Source organism: Labrus bergylta, chromosome 10 (genome assembly GCF_963930695.1).
Source record: "Labrus bergylta chromosome 10, fLabBer1.1, whole genome shotgun sequence".
Classification (NCBI taxonomy): domain Eukaryota; kingdom Metazoa; phylum Chordata; class Actinopteri; order Labriformes; family Labridae; genus Labrus; species Labrus bergylta.
In genome coordinates, this window is record NC_089204.1 from 15,316,456 (window position 1) to 15,339,493 (window position 23,038).

Genomic DNA, 23,038 nt, shown 5'->3' on the forward strand with positions numbered 1-23,038 from the left:
AGGAGTTGGATGGCAGAGATGGGAAAGATTGTTTATGATTGTCCTGCCTTCCATTTTCGTCATTGGTCAACTCAAGATTGTGTTCCACAATTAAAGGTCCCATATTATGCTTTTTCTGGTTTTATATGCCCCTCCAAGTGTCCTGTGCATATTTAGGCACATCTATGTGCAAAAATTCAAAGTCCGCGGAAACGCGGCTTCTCCTACGTCCTCCTGTTAGCTGTAGCATTAAACAGAAAACATGAAAACAGACACTTTTTTCGAACTTTAGCTATTGTGAACATACAAAAGTAGGGACATAGATTAAATATACGAAACCCAAAAAGGGCATAACATGGGCTCTTTAAGGTAGCAGTGTGCATTGATAAAGTACCTGACTAAGGCTAACATGAAGCATTGTTTGTTTGGTTTTTAAGCACTTTCGCATTATTGAAGGAAAAGTTTCACAGTGTGAGAAAGAAACTACTGACTCACTCGAGTGAGTTAACGTAAGAGGTTTGATTCCACTCTCATGTTTTTATGAAGGTGAACCCAGCACTCAGTTAGTGTATCATTATGCCTGGCTCTGTACCTGTAAGACTCACAAGACAAATGTTGTAATGTGTAAGTTTATTCTCCATTTTTGTTCTCTATTTTATGTTACCACTTTGTCATTCTAAGATGACCGTTAGATAGTGTTGATAAGAAAATGCAATTCTAAATCCTGTCTCCAAGCTCTTGTAGACTGTTGTTTCAAGGGAAGTGGTTGATTACTGATAGTAGCAGTAACGTAACAGTGACTGATTAGAATTTTTTTTTTTTTACATTTGCTGTATGGCCCAATCATCCCTAACAATTCATCGTCTTTTCGGTTTCAGTGTCAGTGGGGGGCAGCTCTGTGTTATGATGTTGTAGCCTGCCTTTGTTCAGGTTGTTACTGTAACAATACAAACCCTAAAGTAGGCTATTTACAAAATCATTTAAATTCAAGCCCTCTCACTGATAAAAAAAAAGTCACACTCAATGGGCCATACTTTAAGTTTAAATCAACAACAGGTATAGCCAATGATATTAAAATATGTTGCTTTTACTGGAATGACCAATATTAAAGATAATGTAGGTTATGATAAAAAAAAATATTGGGGCTGCCTCTATAAACAGTTAACATGACTCCATAGAAAACATTGTATAGCCTAGTAAAAAGGTTGGCTTTAGGGTTCCCTACTTTAAAGCATTTCAGGCTCCAACAAGAGACATTTATTTTAATGCCAGGGGGCTTCAAATACAAATCATTTTAATTCAAGCCCTCTCACTGATAAAAAAAAAAAGTCACACTCAATGGGCCATACTTTAAGTTTAAATCAACAACAGGTATAGCCAATGATATTAAAATATGTTGCTTTTACTGGAATGGCCAATATTAAAGATAACGTAGGTTATGATAAAAAATATTGAGGCTGCCTCTATAAAAAGTTAACATGACTCCATTGAAAACATGAAAACATCGTATAGTAAGGCAACAAAAGGTTGGCTTTAGGGTTCCCTACTTTAAAGCATTTCAGGCTCCAACAAGAGATATTTATTTTAATGCCAGGGGGCTTCATTACACTTACGCCACCTTAAGGGTTTTTGATCCTCAGGTAGCATAATTTAAGTAAAAGTTAGGCCAACAGGACGCACCTTGACAAAATATGTGTGGCCCGAAGTGTGTGTGTGTGTGTGTGTGTGTGTGTGTGTGTGTGTGTGTGTGTGTGTGTGTGTGTGTGTGAGTGGGTGGGTCATGTTTGAGAGAGGGAGACTGCCTTGCTCCGCCCAAAACCCACCGCGCAGCGTCATTACACCGAAGGAGTCGATTCTTTAAGCGATGTTCAGTCGGAGGTAAAAGCAGGAATGACAAAACAGTGAAAGACGACATTAGACCGCCGAAAAAGACCGGATTTACTAAATTTACCGCGGTTCATGGAGTTACTGCTGGGCTGACGAGGACGGTGGGAAACAAAGTGAGTTAACCGAGCACCGGAGGGCGTCTTTTGTGTTAGTACTATTTTGGAGTAATGAGCTGACTTTAACGTTTTAAATATATCTGTCGACCATTTAACCCGCCCGGTGAAGTGAGCTAACATACGCAGAGAGTTAGCTGTCTTACTCCTTGGGGGGGTGGGAAGTACATTTAGGTCTTCAAATGCTTTCATAAGATAAGGGACCTGGCTCTTGCTTTTTGGGTGCACTTACCAAGAAGTTTATCAGAACAGAGAAGAAACTTAGAGAGGAAGGAGAAAAGATAAAAGCAGACCATATAAAAAAAACCAGCTAGCAAACATTGAAGTTGCAGCGTTATCCGACCCCTTTGGGAGTTTCACCGCTGAAAACAAGCCGATTCGTTTGTCGTTTGCAGGTTAATCATTATTAAGAACTGAAGATTTTTAATGTATTATCGAGCTGAAACACCTTAAATATATTTCATTTAGTTTTGGGATAAAACAGGAAGTTTTGAAGCCGTCATCTAAGAATTTTCCGCCATTATCAGACTAAGAGATCTATTATAAAGGACCAACACAATTAATGAGTAATGGAAATAATCATTATTGATGCCATGGTGAGTGTTGACAGACACAGAGTTTACCTACTGAGTATCAAGTGTACCTAAAACCTTAAAAACAAACAAGTAAATGTAAAGTTTTGGGCAGGAAAACAGAATAAAGTCTGTGTTATGTTTGAAAGAGATAGCAGACAAAGCCCCCTTGCCCCCCTTTTAATCTACATAGTTTACCCGAACTAACCTGGAGAAACTACTCCTTTTTCTTTTTTTTTTAAGATCTCGTCTTCCATCTAGCCTTCTCTCCCTCCTCTCTGATCCCACATGGGCTCTCCAAGATAAAAGTTCTTAATCGCATGAGCAACATTTTCCAGAGTTTCTGCACAGATGTGTGTGTGTCAGCCCTGCAGCCCTGCTATGTTTAGACTGAAAAGTCCAAACCACACTTTGGATGAGAATCCTTCATCTAGGCAAAAAAAAGGGAGTTTCTGTCTTTTGGGTGAATATAAATGCTTATAAATTACAACCAAGCAGTGAACACCGTAAGGATATGACTACTTAACTTTCACAAAACTGGTCATATAATCTGGTTTTTTTTCTAGTGCCAACACCCTTTTTCGATTGATTAGTCTAGTTCAGGGATGGGCAACTTTGGTCACAGCAAGGGGCCACATTCATTTAGTTCTCACTGCTAGGGGGCCGAATTGTAGGATACAAAAACGATTATAGTCAATTATGTCTCAAATTTAACTCAACATATACCAGTGATCAAATATTATTATGGACATATTTCTGGTTTTCATGAGTTCATGGCAGATTTTTGTCATGTTTTTCTTCATGTTTCCAATTAATTGATGTGTAAAAATTGACCCGAGGGCCACGTTGAGGGTTGATGGGGGCCGCCAGTTGCCCACCCCTGATCTAGTTGGACTGAAATTTGGAACAAAATGATTAGCATTATTGGTTCTGCTTTGCCATGGCAGTGGTTTATCACAATCTCCAAAAACAATCTCAGCTCAATAAAAAGTTTTGATATGAATAGCTTTCTGATGGACATAGCATGTCGAAGCCATGATAATGACAGTATTATTTTCCTGTGATATGCGATGGTCCTTATTTGTTTATTCTGTCTCTGCCCTGCATGGCTGTGAAACAAGTTGACCAGTACAGAACACTTTCTCTGTGCCACCAAATGAACCCCTCCTTTCTACAGTTTCAGACATCCTGATAGTGGCTGACTAATATTTAGGGAGGAACAGGATGTAGAGGGGAAGAGGAAGGAGTAATAATAACTGTCATTTATTAAAGTAATGCACATAATTTCTTCCTAGAACTGTGATGACCACAAAATGTTAGGCACATTTGTTCAATCTGTATGTTAATAGCAGAAAACAGTCAAGTTGCAGGCAGTTAAGAATAAGTCTATGTGGGATAAAAATTCAAAGTAATTGCTTGTTAAGAATTGAAGCCTTCTCAAGTGTTGAACGAAGAACTGCATTTAGTTTAAAAAGAAAACATAATTCCCTCTTAAAGGAAGACTGTGCGACATTTAACACTAATATAGCAGAAATCAAGTTTATCCTAATGTACATGTCTGTGAGTCATGACTGTCTATAATGAGCGAGAAGCGTGAGTCCAGCTGGCCGTGTTGTTGTCGGAACAGTGTTTACCTTGTGTTAACATGGACATGATTACATGGCCAGCTCCTCTCCTTGTGTATAAAAGCTGTTTTAGTCAAGGATTAGAGAAAAGAAGAATAACATAATCACTGGTTATTTGAATGTAATGTAAGCATTTTTAGATCACAAACATTGTGTGTCAATTTATATGCAATATAAAGAAGGGGGGTTAACTAAGGAGCTCTAACATTAGCACACTAACACAACAATGCAGGCCACAGGCAATTGCAGCTCGACCCAAGGACATTTTTTTTTCATCCTCCGCTTGCGCTAAACTCCTTTATGCGAACGCAAGTGGAGAGGGATTTGAGGAGGAGAGCAGAGGCTTTACTATTGCGAAGTTGTCAGCAATCAGAAGTTTGTTTTGGTTTCATGCTGGTGCTCAAGGGCGACATCTACTGAATTAAAAAGTTGCACATTCTTCCTTAAAGAAATCAGGCCCTTCACCAGTCACCCCCTTACTTTCTTCCTTTCAAGGTCAGTAAAATTAGCACATCACACATGGGAGACCTGGAAATACCAGAGCTCCTGCTAATTATGGGGACATCCTATTAAATCAGTACTATAACCACACTGTTGTCATTCATTGACACAGAAATCTGCTATGTGTGTCAAACAGTCACCAAACATTAGTTTGAAATTATATAATACAATATAGGCCAATACAGGATCATTAAAAAATTTTTATAGAGCAAGTCTCTTGATAAAACTTATTTTCAGGTATCATGGGAAAGTATCCAAGTATAAATACTGTCATTGTCTAGCTGGTTCGAATGTCGTGGTGTCATTACCTGGCTCAAATATGAGAAAGGACACCAGTTAACTTCAGATAATGATGATTTATTCTAACAAAGTAAAGTAATGACCTTAGAACAGCAAACATGGAGTGTGTCCGTCAGTAAGGTCATTTGTGTGAATGTGGATGTGTGGCATAAATGAAATGTGGGGTGTTCTGAAGCAAACTGTGACAGTGTCCAAAATGTGCAGTTGTGGAGGATGTGAGTCCATGTGGCGAGAGAGAGAGCGAGAGAGAGAGAGAGAGAGAGAGAGCTCCACCTTGGGGTTTGGCTTTTATGCCCTGAGAGCAACAGGCCCAGGTGCTCCAAATTGGACCAGCCAACTCCTCTAGGAATAGGGAGCCAGAACCATTTAGTTGTAGCCAGTTTTCTAAGCTAAGGCAGTGACTGTCACAGCAGCAACACAAGCTAACGACTAACCAGAAATGTAGACAACCAGCTATCATTTTAAGACCCTAATCTTTGTGTTTTTTTAAAAACTGGCTCTTACTCGCTTGACTAAACTTTGACGTTCAATTGTTAAAAAAACTAAATTAAAAGAGTTTAGGAAACTCCTTTTTTGTTTTCTGATCCACATTAAGGTAGATTTGTTATCAGCTCTGTGAATTCAGTTGAGTGATAGTGTAATTGTGCACTGTGTACCTTGCAAGCATTGGGACATGCACTAAATAGTACTGTTAATTTGTAACTGGACCATTGTTCTAAGGCTTCCTGTCATTAATCAGTGCAAATAATTTGCACTGACTAATGCTTATTTTGCTACCATTGAGTATTGGACTTGTTTTGTTAACAATGCTTATTTTTAAATCATTGCTGTCTTTATGGTGTTCATTGTTTTCTTTCTATAAATGAGTTGCGTATTGGTTACAAATGACCAATGGACTGCAGTTGATAATTGGCTCCTTTCCCGCATGTCATTCCCCACTCTCTCTCCCTGGTTATGTCCACTGTCCTATCTCTACAATGTAGGCACAAAAAGCCCAGAAATAAATCTTTAAAAAAAAGAATATGAAGATCAGTTAGTTATTTGTCCATCCACATTTCATCCATGGAATGAGGGTTTTGATTAAAATGGCAGTTTTTTTTTCTTTTTTTTTCTTTTTCTTAATCACCAAAAATGCTTTTCAGGAGTCAAGCCAAGGAGACCAAATGTGTATTTTCCAAATTCAGAAGCAGCTGCTGCTATTAAAGTGCTTGGCTGCCACGTTTTTTCCTAGGTCCATTAAAAACAGCTTACATGGTTGTACTGCTGCATTGACATGATTGGTGCTTAATGTTACAGTTATTTGGTAGATTGCACTGGCTCCTGAATATGGCAATTCGTGGGTTTAAAGGCATTAATGGAGATGAAAAGAAACATAGAGATGTTAGGTTAGTCATACCTTGTATTAATCCAGCACACTGAGCAAAATTAAGTTGGGCACTAAGAAAATACAAGGGCATTGATGCCCCTGCCCACTTTCAGGTAATCGTGTTGGATTGAAATTTAGCATGGCATCATTGGCATGAAGTCAGGCTGTGCAGAGAGAGGTCACTCAGAATGGCACTATTGGAAAAAAAACAAAGATAAGATTTATTAAAACATTTAAGCTTACAATATATGCATGATACTTCACCGAATGGTCCTGCTCTCTTCTGTAGGACTACAAATTTGCAGTGTCACATGGCTTTTATCAAAGTAAGCTGTAGAGAACTGTTCTCAACAATTAGTTACTCCGAACTTTACTCAACTACAGTTCAGAGTAACTGATTGTGTGTCATTTTTAAGCACAAAAGTATCCGTGTGTTCCTTAATGGAATTATTTGCTGGTTTTTCCTTTTTAGTTAACTGCTTTGCAGAGATGGCAAAAGTAAAATGAGAAGGCCTCCGGTGCTTGACTAACAGGATATGACTGTTTGACGTTTGGCGACATGTGACTAGTAGAGACTTCACACGCAAATGAAAGGATATAACGCAGACACGGGGGAACTAGGTTGACTTCACAACACTGTTAATCAATAAAACAGTGCCAAGAAGTATCACAGCCAGGAATTTGCTGTGAAATTATTGATTTAACTCAGGAAACTTGGTATGCTACACTATTAAACGAGCTTAAGCTCCCTCTTGTCTTGCAGAAAGTATGGTTCTTGTTTGAAACTATTGTCTGGTTTTCCTCTGTCTGCAGCCCATACCCTCTTCCTGCCTCAGTCTCTGAGGATGTTTAACAAACTTTTCCGTTTATAGTTCACAACTCAGACCTAATGCCAGATATAATTGGTTCTCTGATGTTTGCACAATAAGAGCTCCTTAACTTGTCTCCAAACTGCTCTTCATTTATAAAATATGTATGCTTTTGATCTTTGGGCCCTAATAAGAGAGTTGTATAGAACAAGCTTGGACTCTGTAAGGTTATCCCGGGTGAAAGCATCATTTGTGAGTAATGGTCACTCTCTCTTTTACTTGATTACACACACACGCACACCCACTTTATGCACAGGAAAAACAATAATTATATTATCTTAATATGATTTTGATCTCTGTTGAGATGAAACACAGTTACACAGACACAAGCGACTCTGCACCCTGGTCTGCACCCTAAACACAACATCTGTAGTATCCTGTTTGAAATGTAGTCTACATGTTAAGAGGGGAAGTGCACAGGATGAGAGAGATTATCGGGACAAAACAAACCTAACAAGTTTTAAGATGTTTGTGAGGACTTGAGTATTGTGTGCTTCATAGCTAAGAAGGATAACTCCACCACCTATACACACTAACTTACATTGACTTTCAAAAGAAAATATATCACAACGTTCTCTCTTTACTCCCTCTACGCTGTCCGCGTTAGTAAGTATAAATGAGACTTGAGATTGTTTTCTCTGGAAATTAATTTTCCTCCATGCATTAACTGCTTAAACCATTTTCATGCATGATAAATACTTTATTATTCATAAAGCAAACTTAAATTCTGCATATACTTAAAATTATATCACTTTTTTAACCATTAAACTTAATTGTATCTAACTAGTTTCTTTGGATAGACAAACTCTTCAGACTCATCTTTAAACAAGCACTCATACATTTTTTGGTATTTAATGGGGGGGAGTCAAAAACTGGTGAATTTTAACAAAAATCGGCAGCTTCTGTAAACTTCACAGACCTTTTATAGTAGCTCCTTTAAATAAAAAAAAAAAAAAAAAAAAATCTGGATTCTGACCTGCAACATAACTGTTGTATTTGGATTTAGAAGCTCCCATCAACCCCCATTCATTTTCTAGTTTAAGCCAAAAAGCTCTGATGTACCCACTGTACTCTGCGTCTACTTGACTGATAATTAGCCAACAAAAGGTTTATCAGGAACGTAAGGAGACCACATAAGAGAAGAAGAGTGATTATTGAACTTGTGTTTCATAGTGCCATTAACTCTATACTAGCTGTTGTTTCTCACTACTCTACAGATGGAAACTGTTATCATGACAGTGTATATATAGTACATGATTGCTTTTGCAACCTGAAATATGTACATGTCTCTGCTCATCTGATCACACTGTGAGTCATGTGTCCTGATTAAACTTGGCATGTTGGTTTAATGCAATCACTCTAGTTGTCACACACTTTTAGACACACATCTTTATGTTTAGATTATGTTGAGTGTGAGCAGATGAGTCACGCCAAAGAGAGAGGTGACCTTTAGCGTGCGCAGTTGGACTGACAAGTATTTGTTGATAATTAGAAATACCATTCTATTTTAAGTTGTGTGTGTGTGTGGTGGGGTTATTATCAGCTCAAGCAAGTTTTTCTTTTCAATCCACAGATTGTTTTGCGCTTTTCAAACACACCATTTTTAAAGATTGACTCTTTAATCAGGTATTCAAAGGGATAAACATTTCACCAGGCTGTCCTGGGTTGTTGTTGTTACACCATCCTTCAGCCAGATGAACCAGGTTCAAGTCATCAAGTTGTGGTTTATATTTCGCAGAAAGTTGCTGAAGTGTCACTGAATCTACACGATATGCTGTTGAACACAGTTTTTCTTAGCTAAGCTTACCTCCATGATCAAAGTATCTCTTTTTCATTTAAAACATTTTGGGGTTTTTTTAAATCAGAAAAATACCTGGATAAAAAGATACCTTAAGTATATTGCAAACAGCATCCTCACAAATTAAATAGGTCCCTGTTGTGCATGTTTTGCAGTTAAGGTATTAAAAGCCACCATGACCGCCAAGAATGACTAGTGCAACCCACGCGTCTGTGACTGACTGCACTCGCTGTGGTGGGACCTTTAGCCCTTGGTGAATACTGATGTTGACTTTAGATATTTGGTGGGCAGACTCAAGCTCAGGCGGCACCTTTCTCTGCTGAGGCCCTCAGGCTATTTATGGTGCTCTCTCTTCACACCATGTTGCCATCAGGCCCACATTCCCTCGTGCCGTAACATCCTCTTATATTCTTCTGACCCGGGTCAAGTATGGCTCAAAAATATCTTTTTGATTGTATTTATCAGCACAGGTGCAGCATGATATCTGCATGCAACAAACTAAAATACAGATGTATAGAAAGTGCATTCACATGTAGCACAGCTCACACACAAAGATACATTTTAAAATTGCAGACATTAGAAAGTATGGGTGGGACAAAATATTGAAACGATCATATTTTGTTGGCTTGATGTGAGACAAGTATTTAAGTACCAAGATTTCAACTGAACAAAATACAGAACTCTAAACATTTTTCCCTGCCAATGTGACTTTTTTAGTGTTCATCAGTTACATTTTCACACAGTGATGTGTTGATTTGAAAACTTGTAGACCTCAATTTCTTGTTTCTATAGCCAACTACTTTAGCCCTTCAGAATTCTTACAGCTGTAGCTTCAAAAAAGTAGCTTTTGTTCATAGGCTGTTTATATTTTACAGATTTGCTGATTTGACTTTAGCTTTGGTTATACACTAGTAAGAATGGCAAAATAAGATAAACATAATCCAGAATGTTTTTCTGTGGCCATAGTAAATTTTACTGAAATCTTGAGTTTTATTCGTAGAGGGGCGGGACAATGTTGATTGACAGACAAGTGGTAAGCTTGCTTACTAACTCAAATCTGCTTGCTACACACTGAACCAGAGGAGAAAGAGCTGCTGACTGACATCACTTCAAGCAGCACGCATGGAAATCAATGCATGGATATAAACTATTGTACTGTATTGGCATTTTTTATTTTATTTTTTTAACAACCGAGGTCCAGGCCTCACTGATATCCCAACAGGAGGCGTCTGTGTAGGTGCAGAGAACTGCATCAGATATAATGTACTCTGTAGCTTTAGCAGATTGTCAACACATTCAAATCCTTCAAACTCTTAAGATTGTCTTATGGCACACCTCTAGCTGCATTAGAGTACGACTTTTATCTTCAGCCTTCAATCGCTTATTGTATCATACAGTATCTTGCAGAATGTGAACGAAATAGATCTCCTAAAAACATGTCGAAAGATACTTTCTCTCTCTCTAAGTGCTTTAATATGAACAGGAAAAGGCGGAGGAAACACCGGTATACTTTTCCAGCCTCTGTGAATACAGTGTTTGTTAATGACTGCTACACCTGAGTGCTGGCTATCAGAAAAGCAGGTTTTATTTCCTGTTATGTTTAGTTTAAAACTTGTTTCCACTGCAGTTGTAAAAGCCCTGAGACATTTTTTTTTTATGTTGCCTTTATTAGATACAATGGCCAACGACAGAAAGGAAATGCAGGGAATAGAGAGGGAGAGAGAGGATGATAGGCACCAAAGGGCCTGGGTTTGAATAAAACTCAAGCCGCTGCGATTAAGAACTTAGCCTTTGACCACAGGGACTCATGCTTTAACAGGCAAGCTACCAGGGCACCCTTAGTGCTTTGAGGTAGATAATGAAGTGTCTGGACTTAAGAAATGTTCATTTAGCTTGTAGAGGCTTGTATTTCAATGAAGATGAAGTTGATGAAGTAATTGGGAGTGTGATATATATATAATTAGCTTTATACAAACTCTATCATTCAAAACCAATAACGAAAAGGTTTTTATGATACATCACTGACTTTAAACTGTAATTTAAGATTGAGAAATAGATGCCCGGAAAAAAAGGAGAACATCCAGTCAAAAAAGCACGGAGTGAAATCTTGAGTACACAGGTCATATTTAGGTTAGTCTGTGCAAGCATACCCAGACATTCCATTGTTGATTAATTTAAACCTGCCTTTAATGGTTTTGTGTTGGATAATCTTTAAGTGAATTTTCTAGGCAGTTTGCATATTGACACAGCGCAGTGAGAGGTGACAAGGTAACCTCTAATATCTAACCAGCAGATTGATAATTAACAAAACCCAGTCATGTGTATGAAAGAAGCTTTTCACATTGACGACTAAAGCAGCATGTCCACAGCATGCATGTGAGTAAGAGAAGCTCAAACGGAAGACTTAAGCCTGAGGAGGGGGAAAGATCATGGGCAATACACACAATTATAAACTATTCAAATCCCTAAAAAAAACTGTAAGAGAGGCGTCGGCTATCTGTCTTCTGGTGAATGCTGCAGTTCCTCATAGTTTTCCACTAGTATAGCAGTTAGGTTGTCTGCATTGTATATTTAATACAAGGTCATGACTTTTTCATGTCTTTAATGCCACCCTTGTGCAAAACTGGACTTCATTGTTGTCTTTATTCCACCTGTTTCTCTTTGTACTCTCATTTAGGACATTGTCATGCAATTAAGTTTCCAGGCTGCGGTTGGTTTCCTGCTGTAATCTGATTCCTGCGCATTTGATAAATGAGAAATGTTTTCTTCAATTAGATAGAGAAGCCATATATCCCCAGCCAGAACCCTCTGGAGAAAACTGATGTCTTGGCCATGTGTTGTTGATTTCCCTGCCTACTTTTAAGAGATTTTTCATTCAAAATGTTCTAATGAATAACATTTTATAAATTACGTGTTAACTTATTCCCAAGTATGTATTTAGCTCATAGAACTAGAATATATAGTACTTCAGGGTGTGACATCTGCTCACGTTTCTAAAGAATAATAACTTAATGAAGGTGGATGTCTCACCCCCCGCTGTAAACACATGAACATGATGGAAACACGAGCTGCACCGCTTGTTGTTAGTTTCATTTAAATGGAGTTGCATAGGTTCTATTTATTTTAATCGGACTCAGGAAAATTACAGATCTTGTGTGTGTTTTTCATACTCTGCACTTCAAAGCTTAATCTCTCTCATCATACTGGCTAATGCAGATCGAACAGGATAGGGTGATCTAAATAAAAAAAGTCAGTGTGCCTGAGAGAACATATTCTTATCTCTTCATCCTGTTTTTGATAATTGACTGCAATGTTATGTTCGCACATGATAGCTTTTGCTTTTAATGTTACATTTTTGTTTACTAGCATGTGTAGTTTTCATGAGGCATCTCATGTGGCTGATAGTTGTTTTGTTGCTTTGTTCTGCTCAAGCTCCTCACAGCTGTTGTCTCACGTTGTGTGCTATGTTTTTAGGTTCAACCTACACTCCTCTCCCTCTCCTCATCCTCCCTTCCTGATCCCTTTTCCCTGTTGGCTGCTGTTTCCCTGAGGGCGGGGCTAAGTATGGGGTAAGAGAGCTGGCGGCAGGAGACACCAAAACGACTCGAGCTGAGGAGGCCTTCTTACCTGCACAGGTAAGATTGTACAACGTGTACTCACAGATTCAAAAACATTGTTGTGAATGTAGCAATCAATACTGTGACAAATACTTGTTGAGACTAAGTTAAAGTGAAACATACATGTAGTTCTCCTTTATTTCTTTGTTAATTGTTTAGCACCAATACACCAAGTCAAATTCCTTGTATGTGTTAATGTACTTGGCAATAAACCCCGATTCTGATTCTGAGAAGTCACATTGTGCTTTTAAAAACAGTTTAAACTGCAAAGCTTGTTGAAAAAATTATTCTTTAAGCACTTCAAAGCCTGCCGGCCGAATTAGAAATAAAATTCGAGGAAATGCTCTGTTAAACAGAATTTTTGAACTCCATTAGATCTACTCAGTGACACTCACACACCAACCTTTTAGTGATTCTTGCCAATATGAGTTGATGCCCTACAGCCCTCCCCCACACAGGTGAGACGCCACACCCGACTGAACCTTTTATCAGGCAGAAACCACATTTGATCAAACACAGCTTGGCATTGTCCAGCAGCCTGCCTCGATCCAACCTTGACAAAAAAAAAATAATCTGTTTTTAAGTCCAAATTGCGGTTAAAAGGATTTTCCCCTTTGTTACTTCTGTTGAAATTTTAGTAAGAAAAATGTTAACAACAAAATATAATCTCCACTCATATTTCTAACTTTTGCTAGTTGCTCTTTAAACTGTTAGCGTTTTTCACTGGTGCACTTAGTAGCAACATGTCTAGCACTAACTCATGGTGGAACTGCAAATCAAGAGGGAGTCATTGTAAATACTGTGGCAATGATATTTCTTTACACAGTGACAGGTGTAATTTAGTCCCATCTATTTACATAAAGAAGAGTTGTGGTTGAAGGTATAGTTCTTGAGTTAGCCTGATACCTACATATTTATTGGCACTTTTACACTGACATTTCCCTGTAGCTGAGTATTTTGTGTTATATTAACCTGTCAGCAAAAAACATGTAAAAGAAATATGCTGATTACAACATGTTACATTGGTGGATAATTTTAGCAAGTCACAACTTTGTTCTCTGCAAAGCCATCCAACATTTTACACCTTCACCACAGGAAATGCCAGCCCAGGAAATAAAACTGCTGCTGATGGTTCCGCACACTAATGTAAACACTTAGGTCAACAGCAGCAACAAGAACTAATGGTTACACTCAGGGAAGGAGACGCCACTCTGTTAATGTTTTATAAATGATCAATATCATCCATTACTGCTCATGAATCAAACAAGAGTCTGCATGCAGTAAAAAAAAAAAAAAAAAAGTCAATTAGAGAGAGAAAGACGTTCCCCTGAACAGACGCATCACTCTCTCCTTCTTCCTGTGTTTGTCTTTTACCAGAACTCCGTACCACCATAACTTGCTGAGCTTCCCTTACCTTTTTTTGACCTGTGTGATGCAAAATGTGCACCAAGGTATCCACAACTGTAAACCACAGCTGCGTTACAATGAGAAGATGATGTAAGCATTTGAGTATTAGAGGGAAAACACTCAGGCTAATGCACGTAGGCACGTTTAACCTCACATCACATTAGTTTGGTAGGTTTCTGGAAGCTGTTGTCTTGTCCACATGTTGTTTAGCTTCATTCTTCGGAAGCCCCCCTTCCCCCACCCAGTTGTTTCCCAGAAGTCCCCTTGTCTGTACGGAGAGACACACTTAAGGGGAAAGAGTAATTATCCATGAGAAAAAGAGAAGGAAAGGAGGGGGTAAAGAGAAAAAGCTGTATGTCTGTGCTTGTCCTTGTCCTTGTTGATAATACAATATTGATATAACTTCAGGATTATGTAGCATCATCCTATGGGGAGGTGACTCTGTCTCTGTCCTGTTTTCACATAAATATGAGGACAATTAAAGAGAAAGTAGGACAAATAACCAGTCGTAGGATAGAAGAAGAATGCAGTGAAGTGGATGGAAAAAGATGGGGTAAACAAGGGATTGGGAGTAAGAAAGTGAGCAAACAGGGGCGCAGCAGAGCAGAGTTGTTGCTAGGAGGCTGAGAGAGCAACATGATACAGAGGCAGGAAGGACGCAAGCAGTGGTGCAAAGGAAGAGAATCCCCACTGGAGCTCATGTCACCTAATCCATTTAAAGGGATCAAGTAGAGTTTCATGTATGTACTTTTTTATGTATGTGTATATATATACATGTTCCATGTAAATGTGCTTGAGCTTTTTTTTATTTATTTATATATATATATATATATATATATATATATATATATATATAAAAAAAAAAAAAGAACTTTAGGACATCACAGTAAGTTCTGGGAATCTTAACTCCTTTTGAAAATACTGCAGGCTCAATGATTTATCGATTTAATCATAAAATCATTTGAAGATGATGATTTTCTGATGAGTCTTGAAAATCGTCAGTGTTGCATCCCTAAACCAAGCCGAAACATCTCTGCAGTGGATTGTTTGCTGTGACATTTGTACAGTAATTTAGGAGGAAGATGTGGGCATGCTGACACTTGCTTAACGTACACTAAGTGAAGATTGTAAACATGCTCAACGTTTTGTCTGCTGAAGAAAAGTAGATTAGCTTGAAACTCGATAACTTGGCTTGATTTTAGCTTCTCAGCAATACATGCATGGCTGACGTGTTTCTCTTTTCTTTTTTTTATTAGGGTTTGACAGAAAGGGTCAAGGGGAAAAATGTACTGCAACCAAATGACCACAATTTCTCCCAGATGTTAAGACTTTCAGTTTTCCAAGCTACCCCTCTGGCTTCTTGGCTCAGTTTCAGATAAAAAGTTGTGTTCTTACTGCCATTTTACAATTTTTTATTTTCTATTCATTTTTTCTTTTATTGGTTTCAGAGTGTTGTTTTACATAGGATATATGTACAGCTTCAGAGTGTATAATCAAGGTCAATGGGGGCATCCTGATGGCCTTAAGCTGTTTAAGTGATTGAGCATGCCAGGCAACAGTTTGGCCGGGACTTTCCTCGTTGCATGTCATACCTCCTCTCTCTCTCTCGCCATCATCATTGTCATCTCTCTATTGCAATATATCTACATTTAAACACAAGTTATTTTGATAATTATATATCATTTTGATCTCGGTGTTTTTATGATCATCTGGAGTAGAAATACTAAATGAAAACTACCATGGCTCGAGCAGGTATTCTGTCAATGTGGCTGCCTCACCGGCCTGAACAAAAAGAAGGCATTATAGAAAATTAGAGGGAGAAGGCCGAATATGGCAGTTTTCAGTTATCCAACAAAAAAGGAAAGTGAAACATGGCAAAGAAACATTATCAGTGAAAATGTATGAGCTTTCCAAAGCAGAAACCTGAGGCAGTGCTTGCCTCCTGAAAGGCTCTGTTGTCTTCTAATGTTCTCCTCATTTCTTTTGTTTGAAGATCAAATCTAAGATGACATCAAAAAGCTGTCCTCTGCTTTTTGAACATCGAACCGAAATGTCATCAGCAGACAAAGATGCATTGAACTGTGCTTTCATTGGAGTGCATGTTAACATAATGGCTGTAATTGTAGGCTTACTACAATAGCCCACTTTGTAACTACTTATCATGTAGAATGACCTCAGGTGACACATTTTTATGGTGGATAATTGTCTAATGTGTTTATTACATTTAGTTTGGAGTTAAGCCAGGACTACCAGTATATGCATATGGGCATCTTAATGATTATGGTAACTGCCTATCTTGGAAGTGCAAACATGACTCACTCACACACACACACACACACACACACACACACACACACACACACACACACACACACACACACACACACACACTCGCACACCCTGCTGGATGACCAGAATGTTATCTACTGGATGATGATTCGTGAAGCTTGCAGGCATATTTTCTAACTTCATGAAAAGTGTTGGGTTTAGTGGAATAGCAGGTAAGCAGTGGGTTAGAAGACATCATTTATAATTTAAAAATGTAGTTTACAGGTTAAAGGCCTTTTTCCAAATGCCACTCTTTTGAATAGTTTTGTGAGAGACATAAGCTCCTCTGTGAATAGAATTGCAGAATAAAGAACACAAGGAGGATGAAGGTAAACATAACTCGGCTCTTCCAGAGATCAATGATTTTCTCTGTAACTACAACGTTCTGTCTATATGATGCCATTAAATTTGACCAAAAACGTGTGATTCATAAGAAGTCTGAGGCAGAAAGCTACAACACTATAAAATATGGTGGTCAAAGTGGGTAAATGTGATTTGGATTTCTTTTTTTTTCTTTCTTTTTTTCAAATATCTTCTTAAGTTTCCAGCCTGACTTTACTAGACCAATTCACCTTTCAGTCATTTTATTCCCCCCCCCCCCCCCCGCAGCTTCATAACAAATGCTTGCAGATCTTCATATAACTTATTGTGACATTGGTCTTGTGGTTGATATTTCTTCTCCTTTTCCTCTCTCTCTATTCTTTCTTATCAAAGAGAGATGTGGCATAACTACACACTTAAGCATTGTGCTGCTCGCCATAACTGGTCTTAAAAGACGTGATGACGATCTTGTTTTCCCTGAAATGGAAAGCACATGATCATTTCCTTGAGAAATCAATTGCCTTTTCCATCCCGACTTTAACAGATCTTTCATGCATATTAGCTTTTAGAGCTTGGTCAGCCTTAATGGAGGAGTCAGGTTTTCTACAACAGTTATCCATCACTGAACTGATAGTTTGCCTTTTTGTTTAAAGCAAAACACACACAAAAAGGCTGCACCACCAAAATAAATGGCAACAATGAAACAGCGCCGCAGATAGCAGGGCTCTTTACAGGATGGAGAAAAATAAAGCCCTGGCCACATTGTATAATAGAAGGGAGTTTTGGTGTTCCTCTATCTAATATCCAGACTATTGACACCTTCTGTCCCACAGACTGTATTTATCATCATTGTGTTTTCCATCCCTCACATCTTCACTTCTTCCCTTTGTTTGTCTGCTCAGGTGGTGAAGGGTGCAGGACAGTGTCATGGCGCTGCTGCGGAGGAGGCTCAAACTTGTGGTAACAGTGACGATGGTCAACCTCTTCATCTTCATCATCATCTCCCGCCACAGCAGTCAAGACAAAAACGAGCATCAAAAAGTCAACATCCCCTCCAAACCTTTCTGGACCAAACTCGCTCCAAGCTCGGCTTACTGGAACCGCCAGCAGCAGTTTCTGGACCTTCAAAACAACCCTGTTCTGTTTGCGAACTACAGCAATGTAGAGCTGCCTGATTGGCTTAATGACACCAGTTTAACCTCTGACCCCTGCAAGCCTAATTTCAAGGTTACGACTCGGGTAAAAGACTACAATTCCCTTCCAGACCGCTTCAAAGACTTCCTGCTTTACATGCAGTGCCGCTCCTACCCGATCACAGTGGACCAGCCTAATATCTGTAGGGAGTCACCGTTCCTGCTTCTGGCAGTCAAATCCCTGGCACCGCATTTTGACCGCCGCCAAGCCATCAGGCAGTCCTGGGGACGGGCGGGTTTTATTGCCAATCGGACAGTGGTTACCATCTTTCTCCTGGGCAATGCCACTGCAGGGGACCATCACCCTGATCTCTCCGGGATGTTGCAGTACGAGAGCATCCGCCATAAAGACATCATCCAGTGGGACTACAGAGATTCATTCTTTAACTTGACGGTTAAAGAGGTCCTTTTCCTGGAGTGGATCCAGGCTCGTTGCTCTGGTGCTCGCTTCATCTTCAAAGGCGACGATGATGTCTTCGTCAACACCTACCGCATCCTGGACTTCCTCAAGGGCCTCTCTGAGCCCAAAGCCAGGGACCTGTTTGTGGGTGACGTGATCACCAACGCGGGGCCACACAGAGACAAAAAGGTCAAATACTTCATCCCAGAGAGCATGTACGTTGGAACATACCCTCCATATGCAGGAGGAGGTGGGTACCTTTACTCTGGTGACATTGCTGCTCGTTTGCACAACGTGTCACAACACGTGGCACTCTACCCGATTGATGATGTCTACACGGGGATGTGTCTCAGGAAGCTCGGGTTGGCCCCCGAGAAGCACAAAGGCTTCAGGACCTTTAACATAGAGGAGAAGTACAGGTCCAACCCCTGCGCCTACAAGAGTTTAATGCTGGTTCACCCAAGGACCCCGCAGGAGATGATCCAGATCTGGGCCTGGCTCAGTAATCCTGATCTTAACTGCCAGTGATGGCTCTGAAACAGGCACTTTGGCACCTCTGCCCTATACAAGACACCTCGATGTTGTTCCCAGAGGTCAATGGAAAAAAAAACACATTTTGAACAGGGTCTGGACTTAACAGTTGGCAGCTTTAAGTGAAGATATGGTCATATTCACTCGGAGCCTCAGATTGGACTGATCCTTTAAGAAATGAGGAAGGATTTGTTAACTCCATTTTAAAGTCGGCCACCATAGTATTTTGACTTGACGTCAGGCTTCCATTGACGAGCTAAATCTGCTTTACTGTTGAGAGTGACTGTGTCTGTCTTTGCGTGCACATATTTATAACAAGACTATTTATATGGCCTTTAGATGCTTTAACACTGTGTGTCAGCTCTGAGATGGAGCCTATCGATGCTGTATTGTAGAAATAAGGAGACTAAGAGCTTGGATGTGTCCACCTGGGACTCTCTTTGTTATTTGGTTAAGGGAAACGGTGTCAGGTTTTTGACATAGTAGAAAACGAAAATGTTTTCAGCACTCTTGAGTGTCTAAATATTTCAAATGTAAGTGAAAGAGTGAAGCTCTGAAACTTCACATCTTGGTAACAATCAGCGGTCCCTGTTTGCAGCAGTTTGTTGCAGCTAGCTTTAAAAGAGTGTCCTGGTGAACACCTCCTGCTACTTGTTGCTGGTTGCTTAGTTTGCGCTGCTATTCTCATCCACACTCCCTAAAGTATTGACTTGGGACTTGTTCCAACTCCAACTTAACCAGTTTTTCCTCCTTGAAGATCTGGAGGATCTCGTGACTATTTAAAAAACGTTTGTCAATCCTTGGGAGAATATTTTTTCTTTACCTTTGTCATTCAGTCTCTCTGAATCCAAAAAGTTTCTCACTTCCGTTGAGTAATGATAGTTTCCTTTTTTTTTACTTGTTAGTATCAAGTTACAACAACAATACTTCAAATTGATGTAGAGTTTAGAATTGGGCTTTTAAGTTGAGTGAATACACGCTTTGCGTTCAGGAAACGGGAGGAATTTGAGTTCAGCTCTGTAGAGCACTGCAGGTCTGAACTTGGTGTTGAAATGAAAAGAGAAATCCAAATGCTGTCCAATATTGCTTCAGAATCTCACTTTAGACAACAACAAAAAACTGCTCGCAGAAAAGTGCATTTTCAGATATGTTTATTTAATCGGCCAGGGTAGAGCGTCTGTCTGAAAATCCTCGATTTAACTTGCCTCACGAGTGTCTGCTGCTGCTGTGTGAAAGTGTTGAATACTGTTTATGTTTGCTTTATTGTGTTCTCAGTGAATAAGAGTTACAAAATGCTTTAAACACGGGTGGAACATGGTGTATCATCGTGTCCAAGACACGTAAGCTTTCATTACTTGACAAATGAGTGTTCACTGATCATTGTAAAGGTCTCATTTCAAAATGTTACATTTCTATTTCAGGAGGAATTTGTTTCTTATTGTCTAAACTTACTGCTTATGATGATCATTCTTTGCTCTTTATCTGTTCATTCTTTGCTGTTTATTATGACCGATAAGTCCTTTTGGAATGATTTGAAAATCCCTGCTCAGCTCACTACTGTCTGTCTTTATAGCACAAATGCTGTTCTCATTTTATGACATGGGTGCTGCACATATGTTACTTAATACTCCTTTTTAGCTGTGCGTGAGACACAGTCGGACTGTAGGGATCTTGGATGCTTCTGTGTGATACAACTCTTTTCAGAGAGTTGAATAACTAGAGAGAAGGAGATTCGCCGTTTGTCCCTGATAGGATAAGGTCAGATGAAATCTGTTAAATCTGTAAGAATATCTTTACCCAGGTTTAGGATCAGTCTGTTTTCATTCATTTATGTATAAAAAGTGGACTTTTTTTCAGTATTTCTAAACAGGCTCTGGTCCATAAGGTCAACACTAAACAAAATATATGTTTTTTGATTGTGATACAGAAATTTAGATCCTTAACCTGGCTGTTGTACTTTTGATCTGAGAGAAGGCGGCTGATGTTCCTGCACCTCTGTTAGCGCTCCCCCTGCTGGTCAGGATGGTGAGCTTCAGCTTGACAGACACTGGCAACTCCATGACCCAAAACTGTTCTCCTGGACCCTATTTTTCATGTCACAGTTTAACCAAATGTTAATTTATTGAATCTCTGATGGATCACTCATGACAACCTATCCCTCCGGTTAACTATTTTGTGTCACTGTAATGTGGAATTTCTACACCCATTTTGTCCATCACCTACACATGTGTCAGATATTTCCAGACAATCACAGTGACATACTGAATTTTAGGCCTTTTTTTTTATTTACTCTTGGGTGATCACATTTTTGTAGAATCTGAATGCAAGATAAAAAAAAAAAAAGAACGGTAAAAATAGGAGCCGAGCAGAGGTTAAGCATCAATGTCCACTATATGTTCTTCGGGTCATGTGTCAACATCTTCACTGTGGTTCCCTGTCGCTCACAAAACCATTCATAGGTTGCATACTATCATTGCTGCACAGTTTGGGGCTACTTGAAATTTAGGTGTTTTAAAAATGTATCATCACTCATGTATATTGTTGAATTGTTCATCTGATGACAGAATTTTGCCTTAATAATATACTATCCTCATGCCTTGTATGTTGGAGTTTAATCCCTCACTGCGCTTTAATTTGTTTTTATGCCTCACAGTTTTTGTTTGGTCATTTTGAGCACACAACTCAGCTGTGTGTTTGCACAGTCAGTGTTTCTCTGGTCTCAGTTAAGTTGTATATTAGAACTTCTGTACATGCTGGTGTTGTTATAAAGGCAAGACCGACAACAAGCTGGCATAGAAGAATGTCATATGACCATTGATTAATTTACGAAATGTCACTAAAGCTCAAGAATTGTAACGACAGGGCAATGTAGTGGTTAACACAGTAGGCATAATTGTCTGGAGAAATCCTGTGTTAGATGCAAGATTTCTCGTCCACACACCCGTCAAGTTGACCAACAAAAAGCTGAGTGTTGTTATATCGTTATTCATGCCTTTAATTTGTCAGTTATTATCAAATCAGGATCAAATATGTCTGCTCCGTTACCTTGAGGGGACATTTTCAAACACATTTTTACTTATATTTTTGATCCATCATTGCCTTCACATATTTATAAGTTGTTGTTTTTTTTACTTTACATATTTGCATTAAGTGTCTGTATTTCAGAAACTTGTCATTACTGTGTTACAAAACACCTGCACTAGTCAGAATTGATCACCAAATCTGTGCCTCTTGTTTGTATGTTCAGCGTGATCGCTTTTTTTTTAATACAGAATGACGTGATAATTTCAATAAAGTTATATTTTGCTGTATAATTGTTCTATGCATTATTTTGTAAGAAAAACAAATAAAAGATGTGAAATCAGAATGAAGTGAATGTGTTCATCTGCTTGCATCACAAGAAGCTCAACATGCAAGTGAAAGTAATCTTGGTACTTAGTGTTCATTTTAGAGCCAACACGCCCTAATGTAATCTTTCACATCATTTTGGCCTGAAGACTCCTGATAAATACATTTAGGATCAGCATCCTGCAGTATCTTGTACACCTACTAAACTGAGTTTTGACCTGTTTGGCTTAGGAGCCTTTAAAATGAAGTAATAGCTGCTTGTGATCCCTCGTAAGGCAGCTGTCTGAACAAGTATTTTTCCCAAGAAGGGATTCTTGTGCTATATTTATTCAATTAAAAGGGGAGGTTGAAGTATTCAGCGGAGGAAAAAAATCTTTATTTCTGTATCTGCTGATCTTGTTTCATCTTTATTGAGATTATTAATTAACATTTGGGGCGGCAGTAGCTCAGTCTGTAGGGACTTGGGTTGAGAACCGGAGGGTTGCCGATCCAAGTCCCTGTGCAGACCAAAGTACGGAAGTTGTTCTGGTAGCTGGAGAGGTGCCAGGGCACTTCCCGAGTACTGTCAAGGTGCCCTTCAGCAAGGCACTGAACCCCCAATCACTCTGGTGTGCTCCCTGTGTAGCAGTGTGTAGCAGCCCCACTATGACATCTCTCCATTAATACATGTTTGTGCATGTGTGTGATTCAGGCCTATGTGTGTGAGAAGCATGTCTCTAAATGACATGGTGTAAACCAGAGATTGATTGATAATGTTTTTGTTTTTTTTAAATGGCATTTTTGATACTTAATAGTATCAACAAAAGTGGATAAAAGGATTCTGAATTTGAGATAATCCCCAGAGGAGGATTATGATTATAACATAGCAAAAAGAACAGTTGAA

General features: G+C 39.1%; 1 protein-coding gene across 1 annotated transcript; it reads left to right on the plus strand.

The window, feature by feature from the left end:
* The first annotated feature begins 1,816 nt into the window (after positions 1 to 1,816).
* b3gnt2b (UDP-GlcNAc:betaGal beta-1,3-N-acetylglucosaminyltransferase 2b) lies at positions 1,817 to 22,174 on the plus strand. The gene is made up of 3 exons (XM_020649715.3): positions 1,817 to 1,979; positions 12,485 to 12,645; positions 17,586 to 22,174. Exon 3 carries the CDS (start codon positions 17,611 to 17,613, stop codon positions 18,802 to 18,804), a length of 1,194 nt encoding a protein of 397 aa, XP_020505371.2. The 5' UTR covers positions 1,817 to 1,979; positions 12,485 to 12,645; positions 17,586 to 17,610; the 3' UTR covers positions 18,805 to 22,174.
* The last annotated feature ends 864 nt before the right edge of the window (positions 22,175 to 23,038 follow it).

What these genes read in the sequence shown, in the direction of transcription:
- b3gnt2b (XM_020649715.3), top strand. Translation starts at nt 17,611, where the DNA reads ATGGCGCTGCTGCGGAGGAGGCTCAAACTTGTGGTAACAGTGACGATG.